The sequence below is a fragment of the Macadamia integrifolia genome, chromosome 5 (assembly GCF_013358625.1).
Source record: "Macadamia integrifolia cultivar HAES 741 chromosome 5, SCU_Mint_v3, whole genome shotgun sequence".
Lineage (NCBI taxonomy): Eukaryota > Viridiplantae > Streptophyta > Magnoliopsida > Proteales > Proteaceae > Macadamia > Macadamia integrifolia.
Genome location: NC_056561.1, coordinates 26,610,987 through 26,633,974, shown reverse-complemented (window position 1 = coordinate 26,633,974; position 22,988 = coordinate 26,610,987). Strand labels below are relative to the sequence as shown.

Genomic DNA, 22,988 nt, shown 5'->3' with positions numbered 1-22,988 from the left:
TGACTTTTTATATGTTCTTTAAAAACATTTAATCTACAACTTCTATAAAAAATATTTAATTTTACTACAATGAATAGGAGACCCACTACCATAAATATTTCGACTAGGGTATATATTGTGCCTATATTCGACAAGTGCAGAATATCATCGTAGTTGCTCCTATTGAAGAAGAAGGTCCTAGCTAAGGATTTGAACCACCACGACACTCTTCACGGCACTCATCACAGTGGCAATGGCAATAAGGAAAGAAAAAACTGTAAGAAACTCAAACCTCATCATTTTGAACATTTTCAACTCAATATATTTGTCTATCAATATGATACCCTCTACTTAAGTATTTATGCATTCTACATGTTATATATAGCTTTTTTTAACTATTTTTTTATGCAAAAGTATATAAAAATATGTTCCCTATCCATTTATGTGCGTATCTTTAGCATATCTTAGCGTATCTCCGATACGATACGATACCCTCCGATACATATCTTAATTTTGACCAACCGATACGGCGACCGATACCGATACTTTAATCATTGCCTCCAAGCCATAGGTTGAGGGGCAAAGCTCTGAGATAAAGGTAGGCTCATAGAAGGTAGGGTTGGATATGGGTCACACATGGGAGGCTGCCCAGCCGGAGTTGTGGATGTTTGAAGTGGTGAAGGACAGGACACAGAAGAGCTCTCTACTTGCTGGAAATAGTGACCAGCATTTTCAAGAATGGTAGCAAAGCATCGGGCATCGGGAATTGAGCCATTGAAAATTCTTCTGATAAAGGTTGACCATGAGAGGCTTCACCCGGCAAATTCTGCTTTTCAATATCAGTTGATGATTGCTTTGGTGATTTATCTAGGGGTAAAGGTGAGAGGTTCTCCGCTGGCAGCTGAAGATTCTCAAAAGCTAGAGGCTGAATAATAGGTTCCCCTTTCTCTTTTCCATCAAATGCCCCCTCCTTTGGAGCCTCAGTGATACTCACAGGCATATCTTGGCTCTTGACTTCCTCAAAATCATACATTTTTGTTGTTACATTCTTAATCTCCCCACTGACAACAGGCTTTCCAGAATCATGTGAAACCTCCAGATGCTGTGATTGTTTCGTTTTATAGTGCCTCAATCCATCATGCATAGGAGAATCATCATACAGATACCAACAAGATGCTCCACGGTTGCACCTGCCCCGAAGGAAATCAAAGCAAACTAGCATACGGCCCCTCTCGTTTAGTTTTCTCAATGTCAAACTCACCCTTGTGCCTGAAAGCAGCAGGAGACCTGCTTCTGCTTCTTCATTTCTTTGGGAACCAGCTCAAATACAACAACTTAAATCTTTAAGCTTCTCAAGTTGCCACGTATAATTACTCATGGATGCCACAAGCAAAGTACACTACCTAAAAACATAGTTCTCTGAATCTTCAATAATGAATAGTGGACCAAAAATATGTACTTCAATCCATAAAGAGGATAGAGTTTATCCTGCGAGATCGGCTCCGTCTATCTCTCCTCCATGGACTGCAACTTCTCTTCCTCCTCCAATCTTGCGGAGACTGGCTCCAGCTCCTGCCTCTCTTCACAGCCCATCAGAGTCACTGTCAGTAGCATCTTCTCACACCAATAACCCAAACACATCCACTTTCATAAGAGGTATAATCTTGGTTTGCATCTTCCTTTCGTAACTCACTCTGGTGATCAATAGACACAATATCACTGTGCAAACCACCCTTTTTCTCAGAAACCTCTAGTGAAGTAGTTGGGTCATTACATGTTTGATTCCCATCATTATTAGCTCCAAGTTCATCAGCTTTGGTGCTCACGTCTAATGCATCAGAAGTTACGACAGTTACCTCCCCCACTTTACAATACTCTAGGGAAATATCTGGCACATTTATAGGATCTATCAAAATGGACTCATTAAACGATTTAACACCCTTTTCAGTCATCCTGGAGTCTACATTTACATCCACACCAACCCCTGTATCCTTGCAAGAACTTGTAGCACCGTCAGCATCGCATTCCAAAACCTTTACAAGACTGACATTTTCAAGAGAAGTCTCATCATCCTTTTACACTGCCATCAAAAGCATAATCTTGAATAAGTCTAAATGGGCCTCCAACTTGAATAAGTGGGCTGGAAACCTCCTTATGGCTGATACCTGCAGCATCTGATGAAGCCTTTAATGGACTGTAACTGTCAAGGACTGGATTTGATGCCTTCTTTACACTGAGATCCACAATGCGTTCAACAGCACCATCAAAGTGCATGCCAGCACTCTGATCTTTAGTAGATGGCATCCCAAATGTGGAATTATCATGTTCTGGAAAGAATTCTATCCTGTTAGAATATGAAAAAGTAGTACAAAGCTTAAAAGTCCATACAACATGCAATTAATTACACCGAGGTGTAGATAGACAAGGACAACCAAACTGAAAGAGGCACAAAAAAGGAAATGGCACTACAAAATAATGGAAAGAAATATCTTGATTAGGCAATGATGTAGGAAACAAATGATTGAGGTGCCCCCCCCCCCCAAAGCAGACCCTTTTCTCTTTAAAAAGTAACACAAGGCACAAGTTTTTCAGACAGGCCCCCCCTCCCTTTATAAGGCCTACTAGATTGTACTGCATGAGTGATTTGACAAGTCTGAGCATAGGGCACATAGGATTTAGGTCTGGATGGGCCATAACTTCAGAGCAAAAATCAATAATTTATCCATCCAAACTTTGACAGTTTGACTATTTAATAGATACTCAAAGTTTTATTCCACCACTTGGCATACTCCATTTGAGCTGAAACGTGATACATGGATAGGGGCCTTGCACTCTACTTGTCCAGAAAACTCAAGCACCACCTGCCCTGCCACATGGCTGATACAAGGGTGTATAGGGAGGCTAGGCCTATACTAGGGATGTATAGGGAGGCGTCCTTGGCTGGTTGAGTGGGCTGTCCAGACAACCAGTCCCCTAAATTTGAAGTTAAACTTCAAATGTCAAGGATCAAATTAGAAAATCCACGATTGATTATGAGAAGGAAGAAACCATCACAACTTCTTGCAAGCAAATGAACTTCTACCATCTTAAAAGTATGTAGCTCACAATCAAAGGGAAAAAAAGAAGCATACCCTCCACTTCCTCAGCATGGCAAACTGAGACTTAACAGAAAAGAAAGAAAAACCCCAAGATGAGTTCAAACTAAATTTGGAAGCAAGGATTGGTCAGAATGAAAATTTCAGCAAATAGAAATTTGTATATGGGACATTCTTGTTGGGAGATATACCTGACATTGTGCAAAATTCTTGAGGAATTATTTCAAAATGATGTCATCAGTACAGAGGTCAATACTTGCAGTCATAACTCCTAAGATATTTGTAGCCAATCAAGCCAAGGACTTTAATATTCAAATCAATCTGTTTGACCATCATCGGAGGACCTAGCCACCTCACACCGAATACTCGTATTCAGTAGAAAGATAAATCAATATGCAATCTGAGCCGAGCAAGACTTAGACGAGATTTTCATGAGTTTTCTAGTTTAAAGTATTAATAAGGTTAGAAGTTCGTCCATAATGAGCACAGAAAGTCCTCAAGACCAAAGGGCCAACCCAAAATGTTCGACAAGTGAAGACCTCATTTGTGAGGAAAAAAAGGCTGACCCGAACTGGTCGGAAAAAGGAAATTTTGTCAGCGAGGAATGGATGAGCCGGCCAAACTATAAGGAAATAAGAGCCGATCCGAAATGGTCAACAAAAGAAGACCTCATTTCTAAGGAAAGAAAGGTCGACCCAAATTGGTCAGTAAAAGATCTCATCCACGAGGAAAGGACGAACTGACCCCAATGGTCGACAAGAGGAACTCATTCGTCAGGAAAGAAAGGCCGACCCTAACTGGTCGGCGTAAGAAGATTTCATTCATTAGGAAAAGATGAGCTGACCCCAATGGTCGGCAAAAGAACACATTATCCGTGGGGAAAGAAAGGCCAGCCCGAACTAATCGTCAAAAGAAGATTTTATCAACGAGGAAAGGAGAACCCGGCCCCAATAGTTGGCAAAAGTAGACCTCATCTGTAAATAAAGAAGGGCCAACCCGATAAGGTCGGCAAGAGAACTCATTTTTTAGGAAATAAAGGTCGACCTAAATTGGTCGATAAAAGATCTCTCATCCACGAGGAAAGGACAAGCCGCCGAACTGGACGTCAAGAGAAAACTTCATTCGTGAAAAAAGAAACCCTGACCCGAACTGGTCAGCCAAAGAAGACTTCATCTATGAGGAAAGAATGGCCGATCTGACAAGGTCGACAAGGGAAGACCACATTCGAGACGAAAGAAAGGCCGACACGAACTGGTAAAAAAAAGAACAACGAGGTAAGGACGAGCCGACCATTACTATGAGGAAGGGACGGTCCGACATGGTCAACAAAAGAACACTTCATTCATGTTGAAAGAAAGGTCGACCCAAATTGGTCAGTAAAAGATCTAATCCACGAGGAAAGGACGAGCCGACCCCAATGGTCGACAAGACGAACTCATTCATGAGGAAAGAAAGGCAAACCCTAACTGGTCTACAAAAGAAGATTTCATCCACCAGGACAGGTCGGCAAACTATGAGGATAGATGGGTCGATCCGACATGGTCAATAAAAGAAGACTTCATTAGTGAGGAAAGAAAAGTCGACCCAAATTGGTCAGTAAAAGATCTCATCCATGAGGAAAGGACGAGCCAACCCCAATAGTCGACAAGACAAACTCATTCATGAGGAAAGAAAGGCTGACCCTACCTAGTCGGAAAAAGAAGATTTCATTCACAAGGAAAGAACGAGCCGACCCCAATGGTTGGCAAACTATGATGAAAGAAGGGCCGATCCAACATGGTCGACAAAAGACCTCATTCTTAGGAAAGAAAGGTCGACCCCAGTGGTAGACAAGAGAAACCCATTCGTGATGAAAGAAAGGCTGACCCAAACTGGTTGGAAAAAGAAGATTTCATTCAACGGGAAAGGACGAGCCTACCCCCAACTGTCAGTAAACTGAGGAAAGAAGGGCCAATCCGACATGGTCGACAGAAGACCTCATTCGTGAGGAAATAAAGGTCAACCCAAATTAATCAATAAAAGATCTCATCCACAAGGAAAGGACGAGTCGACCCCAATAGTCAACAAGAGGAACTCATTCGTGAGGAGAGAAAGGCCGACCCTAACTGGTCAGCAAAAGAAGATTTCACTCACAAGGAAAGGATGAGCTGACCCCAATGGTCGGTAAAAAAACACCTTATCCATGAGGAAAAAAAGGCCGGCCCAAACTGATCGGCAAAAGAATATTTCATCCACGAGGAAAGGACGAGCCGACCCCAATAGTCGACAAAAGACCTCATATATAAGGAAAGAATGGCCAACCTGACATGGTTGACAAGAAAACTCATTTGTGAGGAAAGAATGGTCGACCCGAACTCGTCGATAAAAGATCTCATCCGCATGGAAAGAACGAGCCAACCGAATTGGACAGCAAGAGAAGACTTTATTCGTGAAAAAGAAACCCCAACCCGAACTGGTCGGCAAAAGAAGATTTCATCCAAGAGGAAAGAATGGCCGAACCAACATAATCGGCAAGAGAAGACCACATTCGTGACGAAATAAAGACCGACCTAAACTTGTAAGCAAAAGAAGATTTCATCCGCGAGGAAAGGACGAGCCGACCAAAGAAGACCTCATCCGTGAAGAAATGAAGAGCCGACCCCAATGGTCAGAAAAAAAAAAAGCTCATCCGTGATGAAACAAAGACCGACCCGACTTGGTCGGCAAGAGAAGACATCATCATTGAGGAAAGAAGGGTTGTTCTAAGGCACTACACACCTTACGCTCTAAGGCACGCATGTCCAAGCTTAAACCTGGCACCTCAAGACCTTACGCTCTAAAGCACGCAAGTCCAAGCTTCGGCCCAGCACCTCAAGACCTTACGCTCTAAGGCACGCAATTCCAAGCTTCAGCCCGGCACCTCAAGACCTTACGCTCTAAGGCACGCAAGTCCAAGCTTCAACTTGGTACCTTAAGACCTTACGCACCAAGGCACGCAAATCCTACTTCTGCTCGGAACCTCGAAAGACCATACACTAACATTTGCAAGTTAGAGCTTCGGCCCGGAACCTAAAGACCTTATGTTCTAAGGCGCACAAGTCCGAGCCACAGATCGACACCTCAAAACCTTACGTTCCAAGGCGCACAAGTCTGAGCCTCAACTCGACACCTCAAAACCTTACGTTCCAAGGCGCACAAGTCTGAGCCTCAACTCGACACCTCAAGACTTTACGTTCTAAGGTGCAAAAGACCGAGCCTCAGCTCGCCATCAAAGACCTAAGGTTCTAAAGGCAAACAAAAACCGAGGCTTAGCTTGAAAAAAGACCTTACGTTTTGAAGCACACAAAACCAAACCTCAACTAGACATCAATAACCTTACGTTCTAAGGCATGAAAGACCGAGCCAACAGGTCTTTGATGGTCAGCACTCAAAAGACTGACCCCGAAGGCCAGTACAAAAAGACAACTGTAAAAAATGACAAACAAAACTAAATAGGGCAAAAACAAACAAAATCCAAAGAAGGGTCAAGATCAATTGTAGTAAGAAAACACATTTTGTACCACAGCACCTATAACCATGTCCTAGGCTCACAACCAACCTTAAAAAAACATAACCAATTACAGATTTAAATAGAACTACAAAAGAGTATGTCTTACTATTAATACTAATGAATTAGAATTAATGAGACGGAAGAAAAAGGGGGGGAACTCATTTTTTCAATTATGTACATACTTTTTTAGACACTAAGAAATATTTGTAGAATATGTACAAACATAATAACGTAAAACCTAATTTGAAGCAATGATTAAAGCAAATAATAAAGGTAAAAAAACCTCAACTCACATACATGTGCCACATCACGAGCACCTAATCTGCAAAAGCAATAAAGTTACAAAATAAAATAAAATTGGATAATAGAAGAGGGGGACAAAAAGGAAAAAAGCAAGGAAAAAGAGAAAGGAAACCCAATATTTACAGCATTAGTCAGCAGCCATGATATTTTTCTTTATTCCATTGGCATTCCTAAAGCAGCAATAACTAAAATACTTCACCAGTAAGAATACCACAGTATAATATCAAAATAGATTCCACAAAATAATTGTACTTAATAAAATAATACACATCAAAGCAAAATAAGGAAGAAACCCCCTCTTTCAAACTCAAAAACACATCCTAGGATAGTCCAACCTTAGATATTCAAGATTCCACACTAAACCTGAAGGGGAAACATATTCCATGGTTCAATTCAAGCTTTAATATTACTATATCGATAAAAATTCAAATTAATAAATTAATACGATATGTACAAACAATGACGAGTTTGATGTCCTTAAGAAGACCTCCTCCAAGACTCTGCTAGTCCTTATTAACCATGCATTCCTCAATCCCGTGTCTTACCTTATAATTCTATGCGCATCACTATGCAAACATTATGTATCAAAAATTAATTAATTAGACCTTTTAAAGAACAAAACAATGAAGTCTTGCATTTAAAAATAAATTAAAAAAAAAAAAAAAAAAAAAAAAAAACAAAGCAACAAACCAAGGATATTCTATGTTGCTTCACCCATAATCATGTCCTGGACTCACAATTAATCCTGTTGAAAACTATATTCAACTAAAAACTGATTTAAAGACCATTCGAGAAAACCATGCTTATACTCAATACAAGGAGCACAACAAAGTAGATAAAAAAAATTTAGAAAAAAAAAAAGGGTAATTTACAGTGCCACCCCCCGGAGAATGCCAGTATTATAGGAACACCCCCTCTTCCACCAAATTAGACTCAGACCCCCTATCGTCAGTCTCAGTTAAGTGATGCTATGAAATAACACTTTAGCCCTTATGAGTAAAACACCCTTATCTCATTATCCCAAAAATACCCCTCTTCACCTGTATACCATTTCATTCTCTCCTAATCTCTCTCTTTTTATCCTTCTCTCCCTACCTGCGACTAGTGATTCAGAGGGGTACATCGCTAACCACTGCAAGCTTCTAAGGGAACCCACCAAAAACTGATTTCACATCCTCATAGAGTTAAAAGAGGGGCTGCGAAGGAGGAGGAAGAGGATGTGGCTGTGAAGGAGGGCGAGTTTGAACACAATCAGATTGAACTCCTTGAATGATAACTCTAAGAGGGTTTTTTGGGTTCAAATTTCGCAACTTGGAGACTATAAATTTAGACCGAGATGATTCTGCAACCACATTTTCCTGTAAACCCAGAATTTCCGTTTAATTTCTGATAATGCACAAAACCTGAACTTGGGGTTTTTGAATGATACGGACTTTTGAAATAAAAGGGTTGTGATTTGTTAAATCCAATCCATGACTAATTGAAATCAGGATTCAAGAAAGAAAGTTTCAGAAACAAGAAATCTCTGTTTTCTATTTTCTTCCCCTGACATTTACTAACAATAAGTTGAATTAAAGCCAAAAAAAGAATCAGATTAAAAAACCCACAAAAAGAGATTCAAGAATTTTGATTTCCCGAAAAAAAAGTACAGATCAAATCCCAAAAAAGAAAGTGATATTTAATTCGACCCTGAACATACTTAGCTCGAACATAAGGACTATCGCCAGAAGGAACCTTGGGGATGGCACGGAACGGATCCTTTTCTCCCCTTCTCGGGCTCGTCATCTTCTTATTCCCTCCTTGCATTTTCTCTGTTTACCTTTATCTCTCTCTCTTTCTCTTATACTGAGACTATAAATTCAGACCTAGATGATTCTGGAACCACGTTTTCCTGTAAACCCAGAATTTCCGTTTAATTTATGAAGCTTCTCTCTCATCCGTTCCCACCAACACATTGGATTTCTCTTTTTTTTTTTCCTTTCCTTTTCTTTTCGTTTCTTTCTTTCTTTCTTCTTTACCACCGACCTATGTATCTCTGTAAGTCTAAACCCTTCACAACTTCCATATCTTTCGTCACCATTATGCCGGCGGTCGTATCTAATGGGATCGTTTTGGCCTATCCGTGATTCTCGTGATCTCGTCTGGGTGTGGGCAAAATGGGAGATTAGAAAAAATGGTAGTTAAGGGCAAAATGGTATTTAGAAAAAAAAAAAAAGGAATTGCTGATGTCAGCACTCTTGGTATATTCTGTAACAGTGACTGACGGTAAAAGGTCTAAATCTAATTTGGTGAAAGAGAAGGGGTGTTCCTATAATAATGGCATTCTCCAGGGGGTGGCGTTGTAAATTACCCAAAAAAATCATTATTCTGATATATACCCTCTTTCCATTTGGAACAGTAGCACGCACATCTCTATAAAAGAAGCAAACACAATAACGTCAAAAATCATAATTCAAACAAAAATAGAAAAATTGAGGAAACTCAATGAATGTTCTCAAGAATCCTACCTCAGCTCAACTCATTAACCATGCACTCCTCAATTTTATAGGATACGATATCTTTCTATGCGGCTATGCACTGCAAACACCGTGCACAATAAATCAAACAATTCGGAGGCTAATCCAATCACACAATAGCAACATGCATTCAAATGACAAATTCACTAAATAGCGCAAAAAATAAATAAATTAAAGATGGGCGAAGATGAAAGGTACTAAGGAAAAGTATCTACATTTAGCTTCACCCATAACCATGTCTTCGACTCACAACCAACCTTTAAAAAAATAACCAACCACAAATTTAAACAGTACTACAAAAAATTATGTCTTACTATTAAACTAATGAATGAGAATCAAGAAGATGGAAGAAAAAAAGGGGGGGGAGGGGGAACTCATTTTTTCAGTTATGTGCCTACTTTTGACACCAAGAAATACTTGTAGAAGACGTACAAACACAATAACGTAGAACATACTCTAAATAAATAATAAAGGTAAAAAAACCTCAACTCGAATACATGTGCCACATTACGAGCACCTAGTTTGCAAAAATAATAAAGTTACAAAATAAAATTGGATACTAGAAGAGGGGGGCAAAAAGGAAAAAAACAAGGAAAATGAGAAAGGAAACCCAATATTTGCAGCATTAGTCAGTAGCCATGATATTTTTCTTTATTCCATCGGCATTCCTAAAGCCGCAATAATTAAAATACTTCACCAGTAAGAATACCCTAGTATAATATCAAAATAGATTCCACAAAATAATTATACTTAATAAAGTAATACACATCAAAGCAAAATATGGAAGAAATCCCCTCTTTCAAACTCAGGATGTGTGTCCAATCTTAAATATTCAAAATTCCACACTAAACCTGAAGAGGAAACAAATTCCATGGATCAATTCAAGCTTTAAGATTACTATATCTATAGAAATTCAAACTAATAAAAATTAATACGATACGTACAAACAATGACGAGTTTGCTGTCCTTAAGAAGACCTCCTCCAAGACTGCTAGTCCTTATTAACCATGCATTCCTCAATCCCGTGTCTTGCTTTATAATTCTATGCGCATCACTATTCAAACATTACGTATCAAAAATCAATTAATTAAACCTTTTAAAGAAGTCCTCAACTCACAACCAACCTTCAAAAAAATAACGAATGAGAATCAAGAAGATGGAAGGAAAAAAAGGGGGGGAGGGGAACTTGTTTTTTCAATTATGTGCCCTACTTTTGACGCCAAGAAATACTTGTAGAAGACGTACAAACACAATAACGTAGAACATAATCTAAATAAATGATAAAGCAAATAATAAAAGTACAAAAACCTCAACTCGAATACATGTGCCACATTACTAGTACCTAATCTGCAAAAACAATAAAGTTGCAAAATAAAATTGGTTATTAGAAGAGGGGGACAATAAGGAAAAAAACAAGGAAAAGGAGAAAGGAAACCCAATATTTGCACCATTATGCACCATTAGTCAGTAGCCATGATATTTTTCTTTATTCCATCAGCATTCCTAAAGCAGCAATAATTTATATACTTCACCAGTAAGAATACCACAGTATAATATCAAAATAATTGTACTTAATAAAGTAATAACATCAAAGCAAAATAAGGAAGAAACCCCCTCTTTCAAACTCGGAAACACATCCTAGGATAGTCCATCCTTAGATATTCAAGATTCCACACTCAACCTCAAGAGCAAAAAAAAAAAATTCCATGGTTCAATTCAAACTTCAGATCACTACACCGATAGAATTCAAACTAAACCTAAAAATTAATACGATATATACAAACAATGATAAGTTTGATGTCCTTAAGAAGACCCCCTCCAAGATTCCGCTAGTCCTTATTAACCATGCATTCATCAATCCCGTGTCTTGTCATATAATCCTATGCGTATCACTATGCAAATATTATGTATCAAAAATCAAATAATTAGACCTTTTAAAAAACAAAATAGTGAAATTTTGCATTAAAAAAAAAAAAAAAAGCAACAAACCAAGGATAATCTATGTTGCTTCACCCATAACCATGTCGTGGACTCACAATTAATCTTGTTGAAAACTATATTCAACTAAATATTGATTTAAAGACGATTCGAGAGAACCATGCTTATACTTAATACTAAGGAACAGAACAAAGTAGATTAAAAAAAAATCATTATTTCAGGTACATACCCACTTTCGTTCATTTGGAAAAGTAGCACACACATCTCTATAGAAGAAGCAAACACAATAACATCAAAAATCAAATGAAAAAAATGTGGAAACTCAATGAATTTTCCCAATAAGACACCCTCAGCGCGACTCATTAACCATGTACTACTCAATCTTGCGGCACACGTTATCTTTCTATGCGTTGTAAACACAGTGCACAATAAATTAAATAATTTGGAAAATGACAAAATAACTAAAGAGGGAAAAATAAGAAAAATTTCAAAGATGGGACAAATGAATGGTACTAAGGGAAAGCATCCACATTTCATACAGCTTCACCCATAACCATGTCCTAGACTCACAACCAACCTTTAAAGAACCAATCACAGATTTAAACACTACAACAAAAAGTATGTCTTACTCTTAACACTAAAGAATTAGAACAAAAGACGAGGAAGAAAAAAGGGGAGGGAGGAAACTCATTTTTTCAATTACGTACCCACTTTTTTATAAACCAATAAATATTTGTGGAAGGAGTACAAACACAACAACATAAAACTTAAATTGAAGCAACGATAAAGCAAATAAAAAAGGTAAGAAATACCTCAACTCAAAACAAGTGCCACATCATGAGCATCTAATCTGCAAAAATAATCAAGTTACAAAATAAAATTGGATAGCAGAAAAAGGCGACAAAGAGGAAAAAAATAAGGAAAAGGAGAAAGGAAACCCAATCTTTGCAGCATCAGCCAGCCACTGATATTTTTCTTTATTCCATCCATATTCCTAAAGTAGCAATAATTCCAATACTTCTCCAATAAGAATACCACAGTATAATATCAAAATAGATTCCAAAAAATATTTGTAGTTAACAAAGTAATACACATCAATTAAAAATTTAGAAGAAACTCCTTTCAAACTAGGAAATACATCCTAGGATAGTCCAACATTAGATATTCAAGAAACCAAATTCATCCATAAGAGGGAAACAAATTTCATGGTTCAATTCCAACTTTTCGATAGAAATTCTATCCTAACCTAAAAAAAAAAAAAAAAAAAAAAAAAAAAAAGTTATGTGCAAACAATGATGTCTTTAAGAAGACCCCCTCCAAGTCTCCACTAATCCTTATTAACTATGCATTCCGCAATCCCATCTCTAGCCGTATAATTCTATGCGCATCACTATGCTAACATTACATATCTAAAAACTTACGTCCTAAGGTGCACAAAACCAAACCTTAGCTCGGCACCATAGACCATAAGTTCTAAGGTGGGTCATATGATGAGGGTTAAAATGTTGTCACCTTGGGTCATCCCATGGCCGAAGCCAACCATCGAGGTCATCCCTAGGAAAACCAATCCCTTAAGTCATCCTTTGGCCTAGCCGGCCTCTCAGATTGCCTATCTATATGGCCGACCCGTCAGATTGTGGGGATGATCCCGAGGATCACTCACTGCCAGCTCAACAGATCTTATCGCTAGCTCAGCCATTCTTATCGCTTGGAGCTCACGAAAGCAATCTATCTAAGAGATATCCGGATACGAATCCGAAACGAATAAGATAACACTTACCTACTGGGACTCTTCCAAGAGATTTCTTAACAAAAGTGAAGAACTTGCCAAAATGGGAATCTTCTCAACCGCTTCTTCATCCGCTGCCTATAAATATCGTGGTAAACCCCCAAAAAAGAAGAGGGATCATTTTCATAGTAAAACCTTTTGAGTATCTGTTGTGGAAAAAATCTGACTTAGGCATTGGAGGGTCTCCTCTTGGGTCAGTCCGACTCTCTTTTGTCTACTCTTCTCTGCAATTCTAGCGCGGAATACCAAGTCTTGCAAAGAAGATCACCCGGTCAATTTTTACTGTATGGAACTAACCGCAACAGTCGTCGAAGAGTCAATCGTGGCCTATTCCTGATGACCTGAACACGGTGGTCGACGTGATGATCACCTCATCCGTAATAATGAGACAAAGTCAAGCATAATGGATGGGCAAAGGTGAGAATCACGGTTCAGAACGGAATAATCATCCCACCGAAAGAGAAAGGAAGGAACTGACTTATAGGCCCAGTGGTGTTCACCGTCATCGAAGAACCTAGCCACCTCACACCGAATACTCATATTCAACGAAAAGATAAATGAATATTGAGTCTGAGCTGAGCAAGACTTAGACGAAATTTTCGTGAGATATCCAGTTTAAAATATTAATAAGGTTAGAAGTTCGTTCATGATGAGCACGGAAACTCCTCGAGACCAAAGGGCCAACCCGATGTGGTCGGTAAGAGAAGACCTCATCCTTGAGGAAAGAAAGGCCGACCCGAACTGGTCAGAAAAAGTAAATTTCATCAGCTAGAAGGCCGAACCTAATCGGTAGGTAAAAGAAGACTTCACTCACAAGGAAAGGACGAGGCGACCCCAACGGTCGACAACAGAACACCTTATTCGTGAGGAAAGAAAGGCCGACCCAAATTAATTGAAAAAAAAAGGATTTCATCCACAAAGAAAGGATGAGCCAACCTTAATAGTCAGCAAAAGAAGACCTCATCAGTAAGGAAAGAAGTGCTAACCCGACATGGTCGACAAGAGAACTCATTTGTGAGGAAAGAAAGGCCATCCCAAACTAATCGATAAAAAAGGATCTCATCCATAAGGAAAGGACGAGTCGACTGAACTAGACAGCAAGAGAAGAATTCACTCATAAAAAAAGAAACCTGACCCGAATAGGTCGAAAAAAGAAGATTCATTTGTGAGAAAAGTATGGTCGACAAGAAAAGACCTCATTCGTGACAAAAGAAAGACCGACCTGAACTAGTTGGCAAAAGAAGATTTCATCCACGAGGAAAGTTCGAGCCAACCAAAGAACTCATCCGTGAGGAAACAAAGACCGACCCGACTTGGTCAGTAAAAGAAGACCTCATTTTTTAGGAAAGAAGGGTCGTTCTAAGGTACTACACACCTTATGCTCTAAGGCACACAAGTCCAAGTTTCGGCTCGACACCTCAAGACCCTACGCTCTAAGGCACGCAAGTCTGAGCTTCAACTTGGCACCCCAAAACCTTATGCACCAATGCACGCAAGTCCAGCTTTGGCTCGACACCTCGAAAGACCTTATACTCTTAACGCTTGCAAGTATGGGCTTCGGCCTAGAACCTAAAGACCTTATGTTCTAAGGCGCACAAATCTAAGCCACAGATCGGCATCACAAGACCTTACGTTCAAAGACGCACAAGTGTGAGCCTCAACTTGGCACCTCAAGACTTTACGATCTAAGGTGCACAAGATCGAGCCTCAGCTCACCATAAAAAACCTAAGGTTCTAAAGGCGCACAAAAATCGAGCCTCGACATTAAACTAAGACCTTACGTCTTAGAGCACACAAAACCAAATCTCAGCCAGACATCAATGATCTTACATTCTAAGGCAGGAAAGACCAAGCCAATAGGTCTTTGATGGTCGGTACTCAAAAGTCTGACCCCGAAGGCCGATACAAAAAGACAACTGTAAAAAATGACAAACTAACCAAATAAGGCAAAAACAAACAAAATTCAAAGAAGGGTTAACATGAATGGTACTAAGGAAAAGTACCTACATTTTGTATTGTAGCACCCATAACCATGTCCTAGACTCAACCAACTTTGAAAAAAAAAATAACCAATCACAGATTTAACATTACTACAAAGAATGTCTTACTATTAATACTAATGAATTTTAATTAATGAGAAGGAAGAATAAGAGGGGGAACTCATTTTTTTAATTATGTACCTACTACTAGTTTAGAAACCAAGAAATATTTCTAGAAGACCATGGTTTTAAGTATCGGTGCGTATCGTGTCGTATCGGCCGATACGTATCCGTATCGGTATGCATCGGCACGATACATACCGATACATATCAAGAAAATTTTAAAACCCTTATGTATCAATACGTATCCTACGATACGCACCGATACACCACCGATACGCACCGATACGCACCAATACTCACCGATACGTACCGATACTCTGTGAAAAATTCAAAATTGAAGTGAAATGTACATTTCGGTATGTATCGATACGTATCGGTATGTATCGACCGATACACACCGATACGTACCGATATGATCATAAAATGGCCAAAATGGGTAATTTTTTAGAAAAACATAATTTTTTGAGGTGTTTTTGTTCCAAAGTTGCTGCCAACCATTTTTCTCTCTAACTAAAGTGGAAATCAAGGTTGGGAACAAGGATTTTACATTTATGGGACAATTACAAACCTTAGATTCTTAGTGCGATACTCTCAATTTACTGTTTATGCATAATACATGTTATATATAACTTTTTTTAACTATTTTTTTATGCAAATGTGTATAAAAAAGTGTTTCCTATCCATTTATGTGCGTATCTTTAGTGTATCTTAGCGTATCTCCGATACGATACGATACCCTCCGATACGTATCTTAATTTTGGCCGATCGATACGATGACCGATACCAATACTTTAATCCTTGTAGAAGACATAAACAAAATCATGTAAAACATAATTTGAAGCAATGATAAAGCAAATAATAAAGGTAAAAAAAACCTCAACTCATATACATGTGCCACATCATGAGCACCTAATCTGCAAAAACAATAAAGTTACAAAATAAAATTGGAGTAGAAGAGGGGGACAAAAAGGAAAACAAACAAGGAGAAAGGAGAAAGGAAACTCAATCTTTGCAACATCAATCAACAGCCATGATATTTTTCTTTATTCCATCGACATTCCTAAAGCAACAATAAGTAAAATACTTCATCAGTAAGAATACCACAATATAATATCAAAATAGATTCCACAAAATAATTATAATTAATAAAGTAATACATATCAAAGAAAAATTTGGAATAAACCACCTCCTTCAAATTCGGAAACACATCATAGGATAGTCCAACCATAAATATTCAAGATTCCACAATCAACCTAAAGAGGAAACAAATTCAATTGTTCAATTCCAACTTTAAGATCACTATATCGATAAAAATTCTAACTAAACCTCAATTAATAAAATATGTGCAAACAATGATGAGTTTGTTGTCTTTAAAAAGACCCCCTCCAAGCCTCCTCTAGTTAGTATTAACCATGCATTCCTCAATCTCGTGTCTTGCCTTATAATTCTATGCACATCACTATGCAAACATTACATATCAAAAATCAAACAATTAGGCCTACTAAAAAAACAAAGCAACAAACCAAGGATATTTTGTGTGACCTCACCCATAACCATGTCCTAGACTCACAATCAATCCATTTGAAAACTATATTCAACTACACATTGATTTAAAGACCACTAGGAAGAAGCATGCCTATACTCAATACCTAAGAGCAAAACAAAGCAGACAATAAAAATCAAAAATTATTCTGATATATAGCCACTTTCTTCCAGTTCAAACAGTACCACACACATCTCTGTAGAAGAAGCAAATACAATAACGTCAAAAATCATAATTCAAATAAAAATAAAATGGAAAAATGTGGAAACTCGATGAATGTTCTCGAGTAGACCCCCATAACAGTACCACACACATCTCTGTAGAAGAAGCAAACACAATAACATGCATTATAATGACAAAGTAATTAAATAGAGCAAATAAATAAATAAATAAATAAAGATGGGTAAAGATGAAACCAAAACCATGTCCTCAACTCAAAACCAGCCTTGAAAAAAATAAGCAATCATAGGTTCAAACAGTAGTACAAAATATTGTCTTATTATTAAATTAATGAATGAGAATTAAGGAGATGGAAAGGAAAAGGGGGGGGGGGAACTCATTTTTTCAATTATGTATCTACTTTTTGACGCCAAGAAATCTTTGTAGAATGCGTACAAACACAATAACGTAAAACATAATTTGAATAAATAATAAAGCAAATAAGAAAGGTAAAAATACCTTAACCCGTATACATGTGCCACATCATAAGCACCTAATCTGCAAAAACAATCAAGTTACAAAATAAAATTGGATAGTAAAAGAGGTGGACAAAACGGGAAAAAAAAGCCAAAAGAGAAAGGAAACTCAATATTTGCAACATCAATCAGCGACCACTTATTTATTTCTTTATTCCATCGACAGTCCTAAAACAGCAATGATTCAAATACTTCACCGATAAGAATACCACAGTATAATATCAAAATAAATTCCAAAAAATAATTGTACATAATAAAGTAATACACATCAAAGCAAAATAAGAAACCCCCTATTTCGAACTCGGAAACACATCCTAGGATAGTCCAACCTTAGATGTTCAAGATTCTACACTCAACCTGAAGAGGAAACAAATTCCACAGTTCAATTCAAACTTTAAGATCACTATATCGATAGAAATCAAATAAAACCTAAAAATTAATATGATATGTAGAAACAATAATGAGTTTGATGTCCTTAAGAAGACCCCTTCCAAGACTCTGCTAGTCCTTATTAACCATGTACTCCTCAATCCTGTGTCTTGCCTTATAATTCTATGTGTTGCTTCACCTATAACCATGTCCTAGACCCAAAATTAATCCTGTTGAAAAATATATTCAACTAAATATTGATTTAAAGACCATTCAAGAGAACCATACTTATATTCAACACCAAGGAGCATAACAAAGTAGATATTTAAAAAAAAAAATTGAATAAAAATAAAAATAATCATTATACTGGTATATACCCACTTTCTGCCGTTTGGAACAGTAGCATGCACATCTCTGTAGAAGAAGCAAACACAATAACATCAAAAATCATAATTTAAACAAAAATCAATTGGAAAAAATGAGGAACCTCAATGAATTTTCTCGAGAAGACCCCCTCAGCTTGACTCATTAACCATGTACTCCTGAATCTTGCAGCAAAAGTTATCTTTCTTTGCACTGCAAACATCGTGCACAATAAATCAAATAATTTGGCGGCTAATCCATCTAGGAAAAAACAGCATGTGTTACAATGATAAAGTAACTAAATAGGGAAAAACAAGCAAAATTCAAAGATGGGACAAATGAATGGTACTAAGGAAAAGTATCCACATTTAGTACAGCTTCATCCATAAACATGTCCTAGACTCAACTAACCTTGAAATTAAAACCAATCACAGATTTAAACAGTACTACAAAAAGTATGTCTTACTTTTCACACTAAAGAATTAGAACCAAAGACAAGGAATAAAAAAGGGCGGGGGGAGTAAACTTCTGTCAATTATGTACCTACTTTTTTATAAACCAAAAAATATTTGTGGAAGATGACGAACAAACACAATAACAAAAAACTTCAATTAGAGCAACGATAAAGCAAATAAAAAAGTTAAGAAAAACCTCAACCCGAGTACAAGTGCCACATCACGAGCATGTAATATGCAAAAATAATAAAGTTACAAAATAAAATTTGATAGCAGAAGAAGGCGACAAAAAGGGAAAAAAAGAAGAAACAGGAAAAAGGAAACTCAATCTTTGCAACATTAGTCATCAGCCACTGATATTTTCTTTATTCCATCCACAATCCTAAAGCAGCAATAATTCCAACACTTCTCCAGTGACAATACCACAGTATAATATCCAAATAGATTCCAAAAAATAATTGTAATTAATAAAGTAAAACACATCAAATCAAATTTTTGAAGAAACCCCCTCTTTCAAACTCAGAAACACATCCTAAGATAGTCTAACATTAGATAATCAAGAGACCGCACTCAACCCGAAGAGGAAATAAATTCTATGGTTCAATTCCATAGAATTTCTATATGGAATTCTAGGAAACCCATCTTTAAGATCACTATATCAATAGAAATTCTAACTAAACCTAAAAAAAAAGCAAGTTATGTGCAAACAATGATATATATGTACCCACCAGAAAAAATAATCATAAACTGTTAAAAATGTAGAGGTATAAAGAGTAAAATATGCTTTTGATTTAACATGTTAAGAATGTAAAGGTATAAAGAATAAAAGATGTTTTTTATTTAACATTATAAATGTGCATAACAACAACAATTATGAGATTTAAGTCATGATATATCAAAACAATACCCAAATATAAATGGATCCACGTCGCAGATTGGTCATAATTGTGTCACTTCCAAAAAGAATAAAAAGGTACATTCACATCCACCTTAATTGGAGCAGACTGGAACTAGGATTCAATCATCAATTGACAACATACCAAGAGTACACGTAGAATACTTCATGTCAAACAAAGTAAAATGTAAGTTTGGATAGCCCTAATGTTGTGTTGACAAAGCCTGGTTATGGGTGGAGAAAAGCGAACATGGGGACTCGGTCAGAGAGCAGCATTACTATACGAAAGCCATTCCATTTTGTGTCGTGGTTAGGAGAATGATAGGGAGGTCAATTCGGGGGCATGTGACAAAAGTGTCTCTATGATTTTCATTTCTCCCCCCCCCTTCTCTTCAAAGAAGTGTTGGCGATAAAAACTAGTAGTGGCTCATATTTCACATCAGCCTTTTCCTTCTCTCTTGTTCTATGTTTGCATCCATTTTCTTTACGATTCTTTAATTGAGAAAGGGAAAAAAATTAAAAGAGAGAGAGAGAGAGAGAGAGAGAGAGAGAAGGAAAAGACAAAATAGTGTGAATTTATGAGATAGATTCACTTGAGAACAATGGTATCTCAATAAACATGCCGTAGAAAAAACAAGTAAATCTACAAAACAATAGATTCATACATAAGCATCTTAAAATATATTTAAGAGCGAAAGAGGAAAACCTACCCCAACAGAGTTGAGATTCATCAACCACGTATAGAGCTTCCAGACCACACTGTCCTCTAGAAAGCTTTGCGAAACATACCCATAATGAATTTGATTACTCTGGGAACCATGTTCTGCAGTCTGGAGATCTCTAAACCACCCAACGATGTCCAAAAAATGCAAATGTCCATGTTGCATATCTTTAGAGCAGCTAATCCTTAGAATCCCGCAAAACCAAAAATATCTCTTACATCAATTATGACAACTGTGGCTCACAAACAGGACTTGATAGTATACGCTCCCTAATATAAGATGAATCCTCTAGTGAAGTAGTTGGGTCATTACATGTTTGATTCCCATCATTATTAGCTCCAAGTTCATCAGCTTTGGTGCTCACATCTAATGCATCTGAAGTTACCTCCCCCACTTTATGAGACTACAGGGAAATATCTGGCACATTTATAGGATCTATCACAATGGACTCATTGAACAATTTAACTCCCTTTTTAGTCATCTAGGAGTCTACATTTACATCCAAACCAGTCCCTGTATCCATGCAAAAACTTGTAGCACCGTCAGCAGTGCATTTCGAAACCTTTACAGGACTAACATTTTCAAGAGAAGTCTCATCATCCTCTACACTATCATCAGAAGCATAATCTTGAATAAGTCTGAATGGACTTCAATCTTAAATAAGTGGGCCGGAAACCTCCTTATGGCTGATACCCACAACATCTGATGAAGCCTTTAATGGACTATAACTGTCAAGGACTGGACTTGTTGCCTTCTTTACACTGAGATCCACAGTGCGTTCAACAGCTCCATTAAAGTACATGCCAGCACTTTGATCTTTAGTATATGGCATCCCAAATGTGGAATTATCATGTTCTGGAAACATTTCTATCCTATTAGAATACGAAAAAGTAATACAAAGCTTAAAAGTCCACACAACATGCAATTAATTGCACCAAGGTGTAGATAGACAAGGACAACCAAACTGAAAGAAGCAGGGACATGGAAATGGCACTACAAAATAGTGTGAAGAAATATCTTGATCAGGCAATGATGTAGGAAACAAATGATTGAGGTGGTCCCCTCCTAAGCAGACCCTTTCTCTTTAAAAACAAATAGAAGGCACAAGTTTTTCAGACAGCCCACCCAGGGAAGGTTCCTATAGGGCCTACCAGATTATACCACGTGAAAGTGATCTGTCAAAAAACAAATCTATTTTACATAAATAACCACTTCTTAGCTCTTGGCTTCCAAAGCTGGTCATGCTGGTCCAACCAAGTAAATGCAACCGTATCTGCATCAACAAGTGCCACATCACGAGAATCTAATCTGTAAAAACAATAAATTTACAAAATAAAATTGGATAGTAGAAGAAGGTGACGAAAAGGGAAAAAAACAAGGAAAAGGAAACTCAATCTTTGAGCATCAGTCACCAGCAACTCATTCAAAATTTGGAAGAAACCCCCTCTTTCAAACTCGGAAACACATCCTAGGACACTCCAACATTAGATATTCAAGAAACCAAACTCAACCCGAAGAGGAAACAAATTCCATGGTTCAATTCCAACTTTAAGATCACTATATCAATAGAAATTTTAACTAAACCTTAAAAAAAAAAAGAAAAGAAAAGAAAAGAAAAGAAAAGTGCAAACAGTGATGAGTTTGATGTCTTTAAGAAGACCCCCTCCAAGCCGCCGCTAATCCTTATTAACTATTCATTCCTCAATCCCATGTCTTGCCTTATAATTCTATACCCATCACTATGCAAACGTTACATATCAAAAACCTTACGCCCTAAGGTGCACAAGACAAAGACCTTACATTCTAAGGCAGGGAAAACTGAGCCAACGGGTCTTTGGTGATCGGCACTCAAAGCCCGACCCCGAAGGTCGATACAAAAAGACAAATGTGATCGATCAAAAGTAAACAAAGATGTCCTCAGTGAACTGAAGATCAAGACCTGATCCGAGTATAGAATACTTGCTTATTAAACTCCAATAGGCCAATCTACAAACCTCGACCTAAAAAAGTAGGGGGCTTATGATGAGGGTAAAATGCTGTCCCCTCGGGCCATCCCTTCGCCAAGCCGGCCATATACGAATCCGAACCGAACAAGGAAACACTTACCTAATGGGATTCTTCGAAGAGATTTTCGAACAAAAGTGAACTACTTGCCAAAATGGGAATCTCCACAATCGTCTCTCTTCATCCACTGCCTATAAATATCAAGGTAAACCCCCCCCAAAAAAAGAGGGATCATTTTCATAGTAAAACCTTTTGAGTACTTGTTGTGAAAAAAATCTGACTTAGGCATTGGAGGGTCTCTTGTCGGGTTAGCCCGACTCTCCTTTGTCTACTCTTCTCTACAATTCTAGCGTGGAATACCAAATCTTGCATAGGAGATCACCCGATCAAGCCTAGCGTGGAATACCAAATCTTGCACAGGAGATCACCAGATCAAGCCCGACATCTCATGGAGAGGAGATGAACAAGACATGGAACTAGCCACGGAACTAGCCACAACGGTAGTCGAAAAGTCAACCCATACCTAATCTTGAAGACCTAGATAGGGTGGTCGTTGTGTGATCACCCCAATCATAACAATGAGGCCGAGCATAGCAGAATGGAAGGCAAATGTGAGAATCACGGTCCAGAACAAGAAAATCATCCCACTACAAGAGAAAGTAAGGATGGAACCGACCTATAGGCCTGGCGA

The 22,988-nt window shown here is 37.8% G+C and overlaps 1 protein-coding gene across 50 annotated transcripts in view; it reads right to left on the bottom strand.

The window, feature by feature from the left end:
• Positions 1–424: 424 nt before the first annotated feature.
• Positions 425–22,988, bottom strand: part of LOC122079176 — a 36,458-nt gene continuing 13,894 nt past the window's right edge. For 2 of the 50 annotated variants that reach the window (XR_006140333.1, XR_006140337.1), the window contains 8 exons: positions 17,473–17,511; positions 16,438–16,504; positions 16,127–16,311; positions 12,173–12,210; positions 10,367–10,476; positions 9,414–9,483; positions 6,901–6,925; positions 426–2,306 (listed from right to left, as the gene is read on the bottom strand). Coding sequence is in view for 1 of the 50 variants with exons in the window: in XM_042645437.1 (XP_042501371.1) it covers positions 10,191–10,273; positions 10,367–10,476; positions 10,731–10,769; positions 17,473–17,511 (271 nt within the window). In the remaining 49 variants the exon portion in view is untranslated. Of the gene's footprint in view, positions 2,307–6,900; positions 6,926–9,413; positions 9,484–9,876; positions 10,274–10,366; positions 10,477–10,730; positions 10,770–12,172; positions 12,211–12,298; positions 12,355–16,126; positions 16,312–16,437; positions 16,505–17,472; positions 17,512–18,235; positions 18,435–21,187; positions 21,567–22,988 lie in introns of those variants that run through there. The other 48 variants (XR_006140338.1, XR_006140339.1, XR_006140297.1 and 45 more) reach the window with 47 other exon arrangements.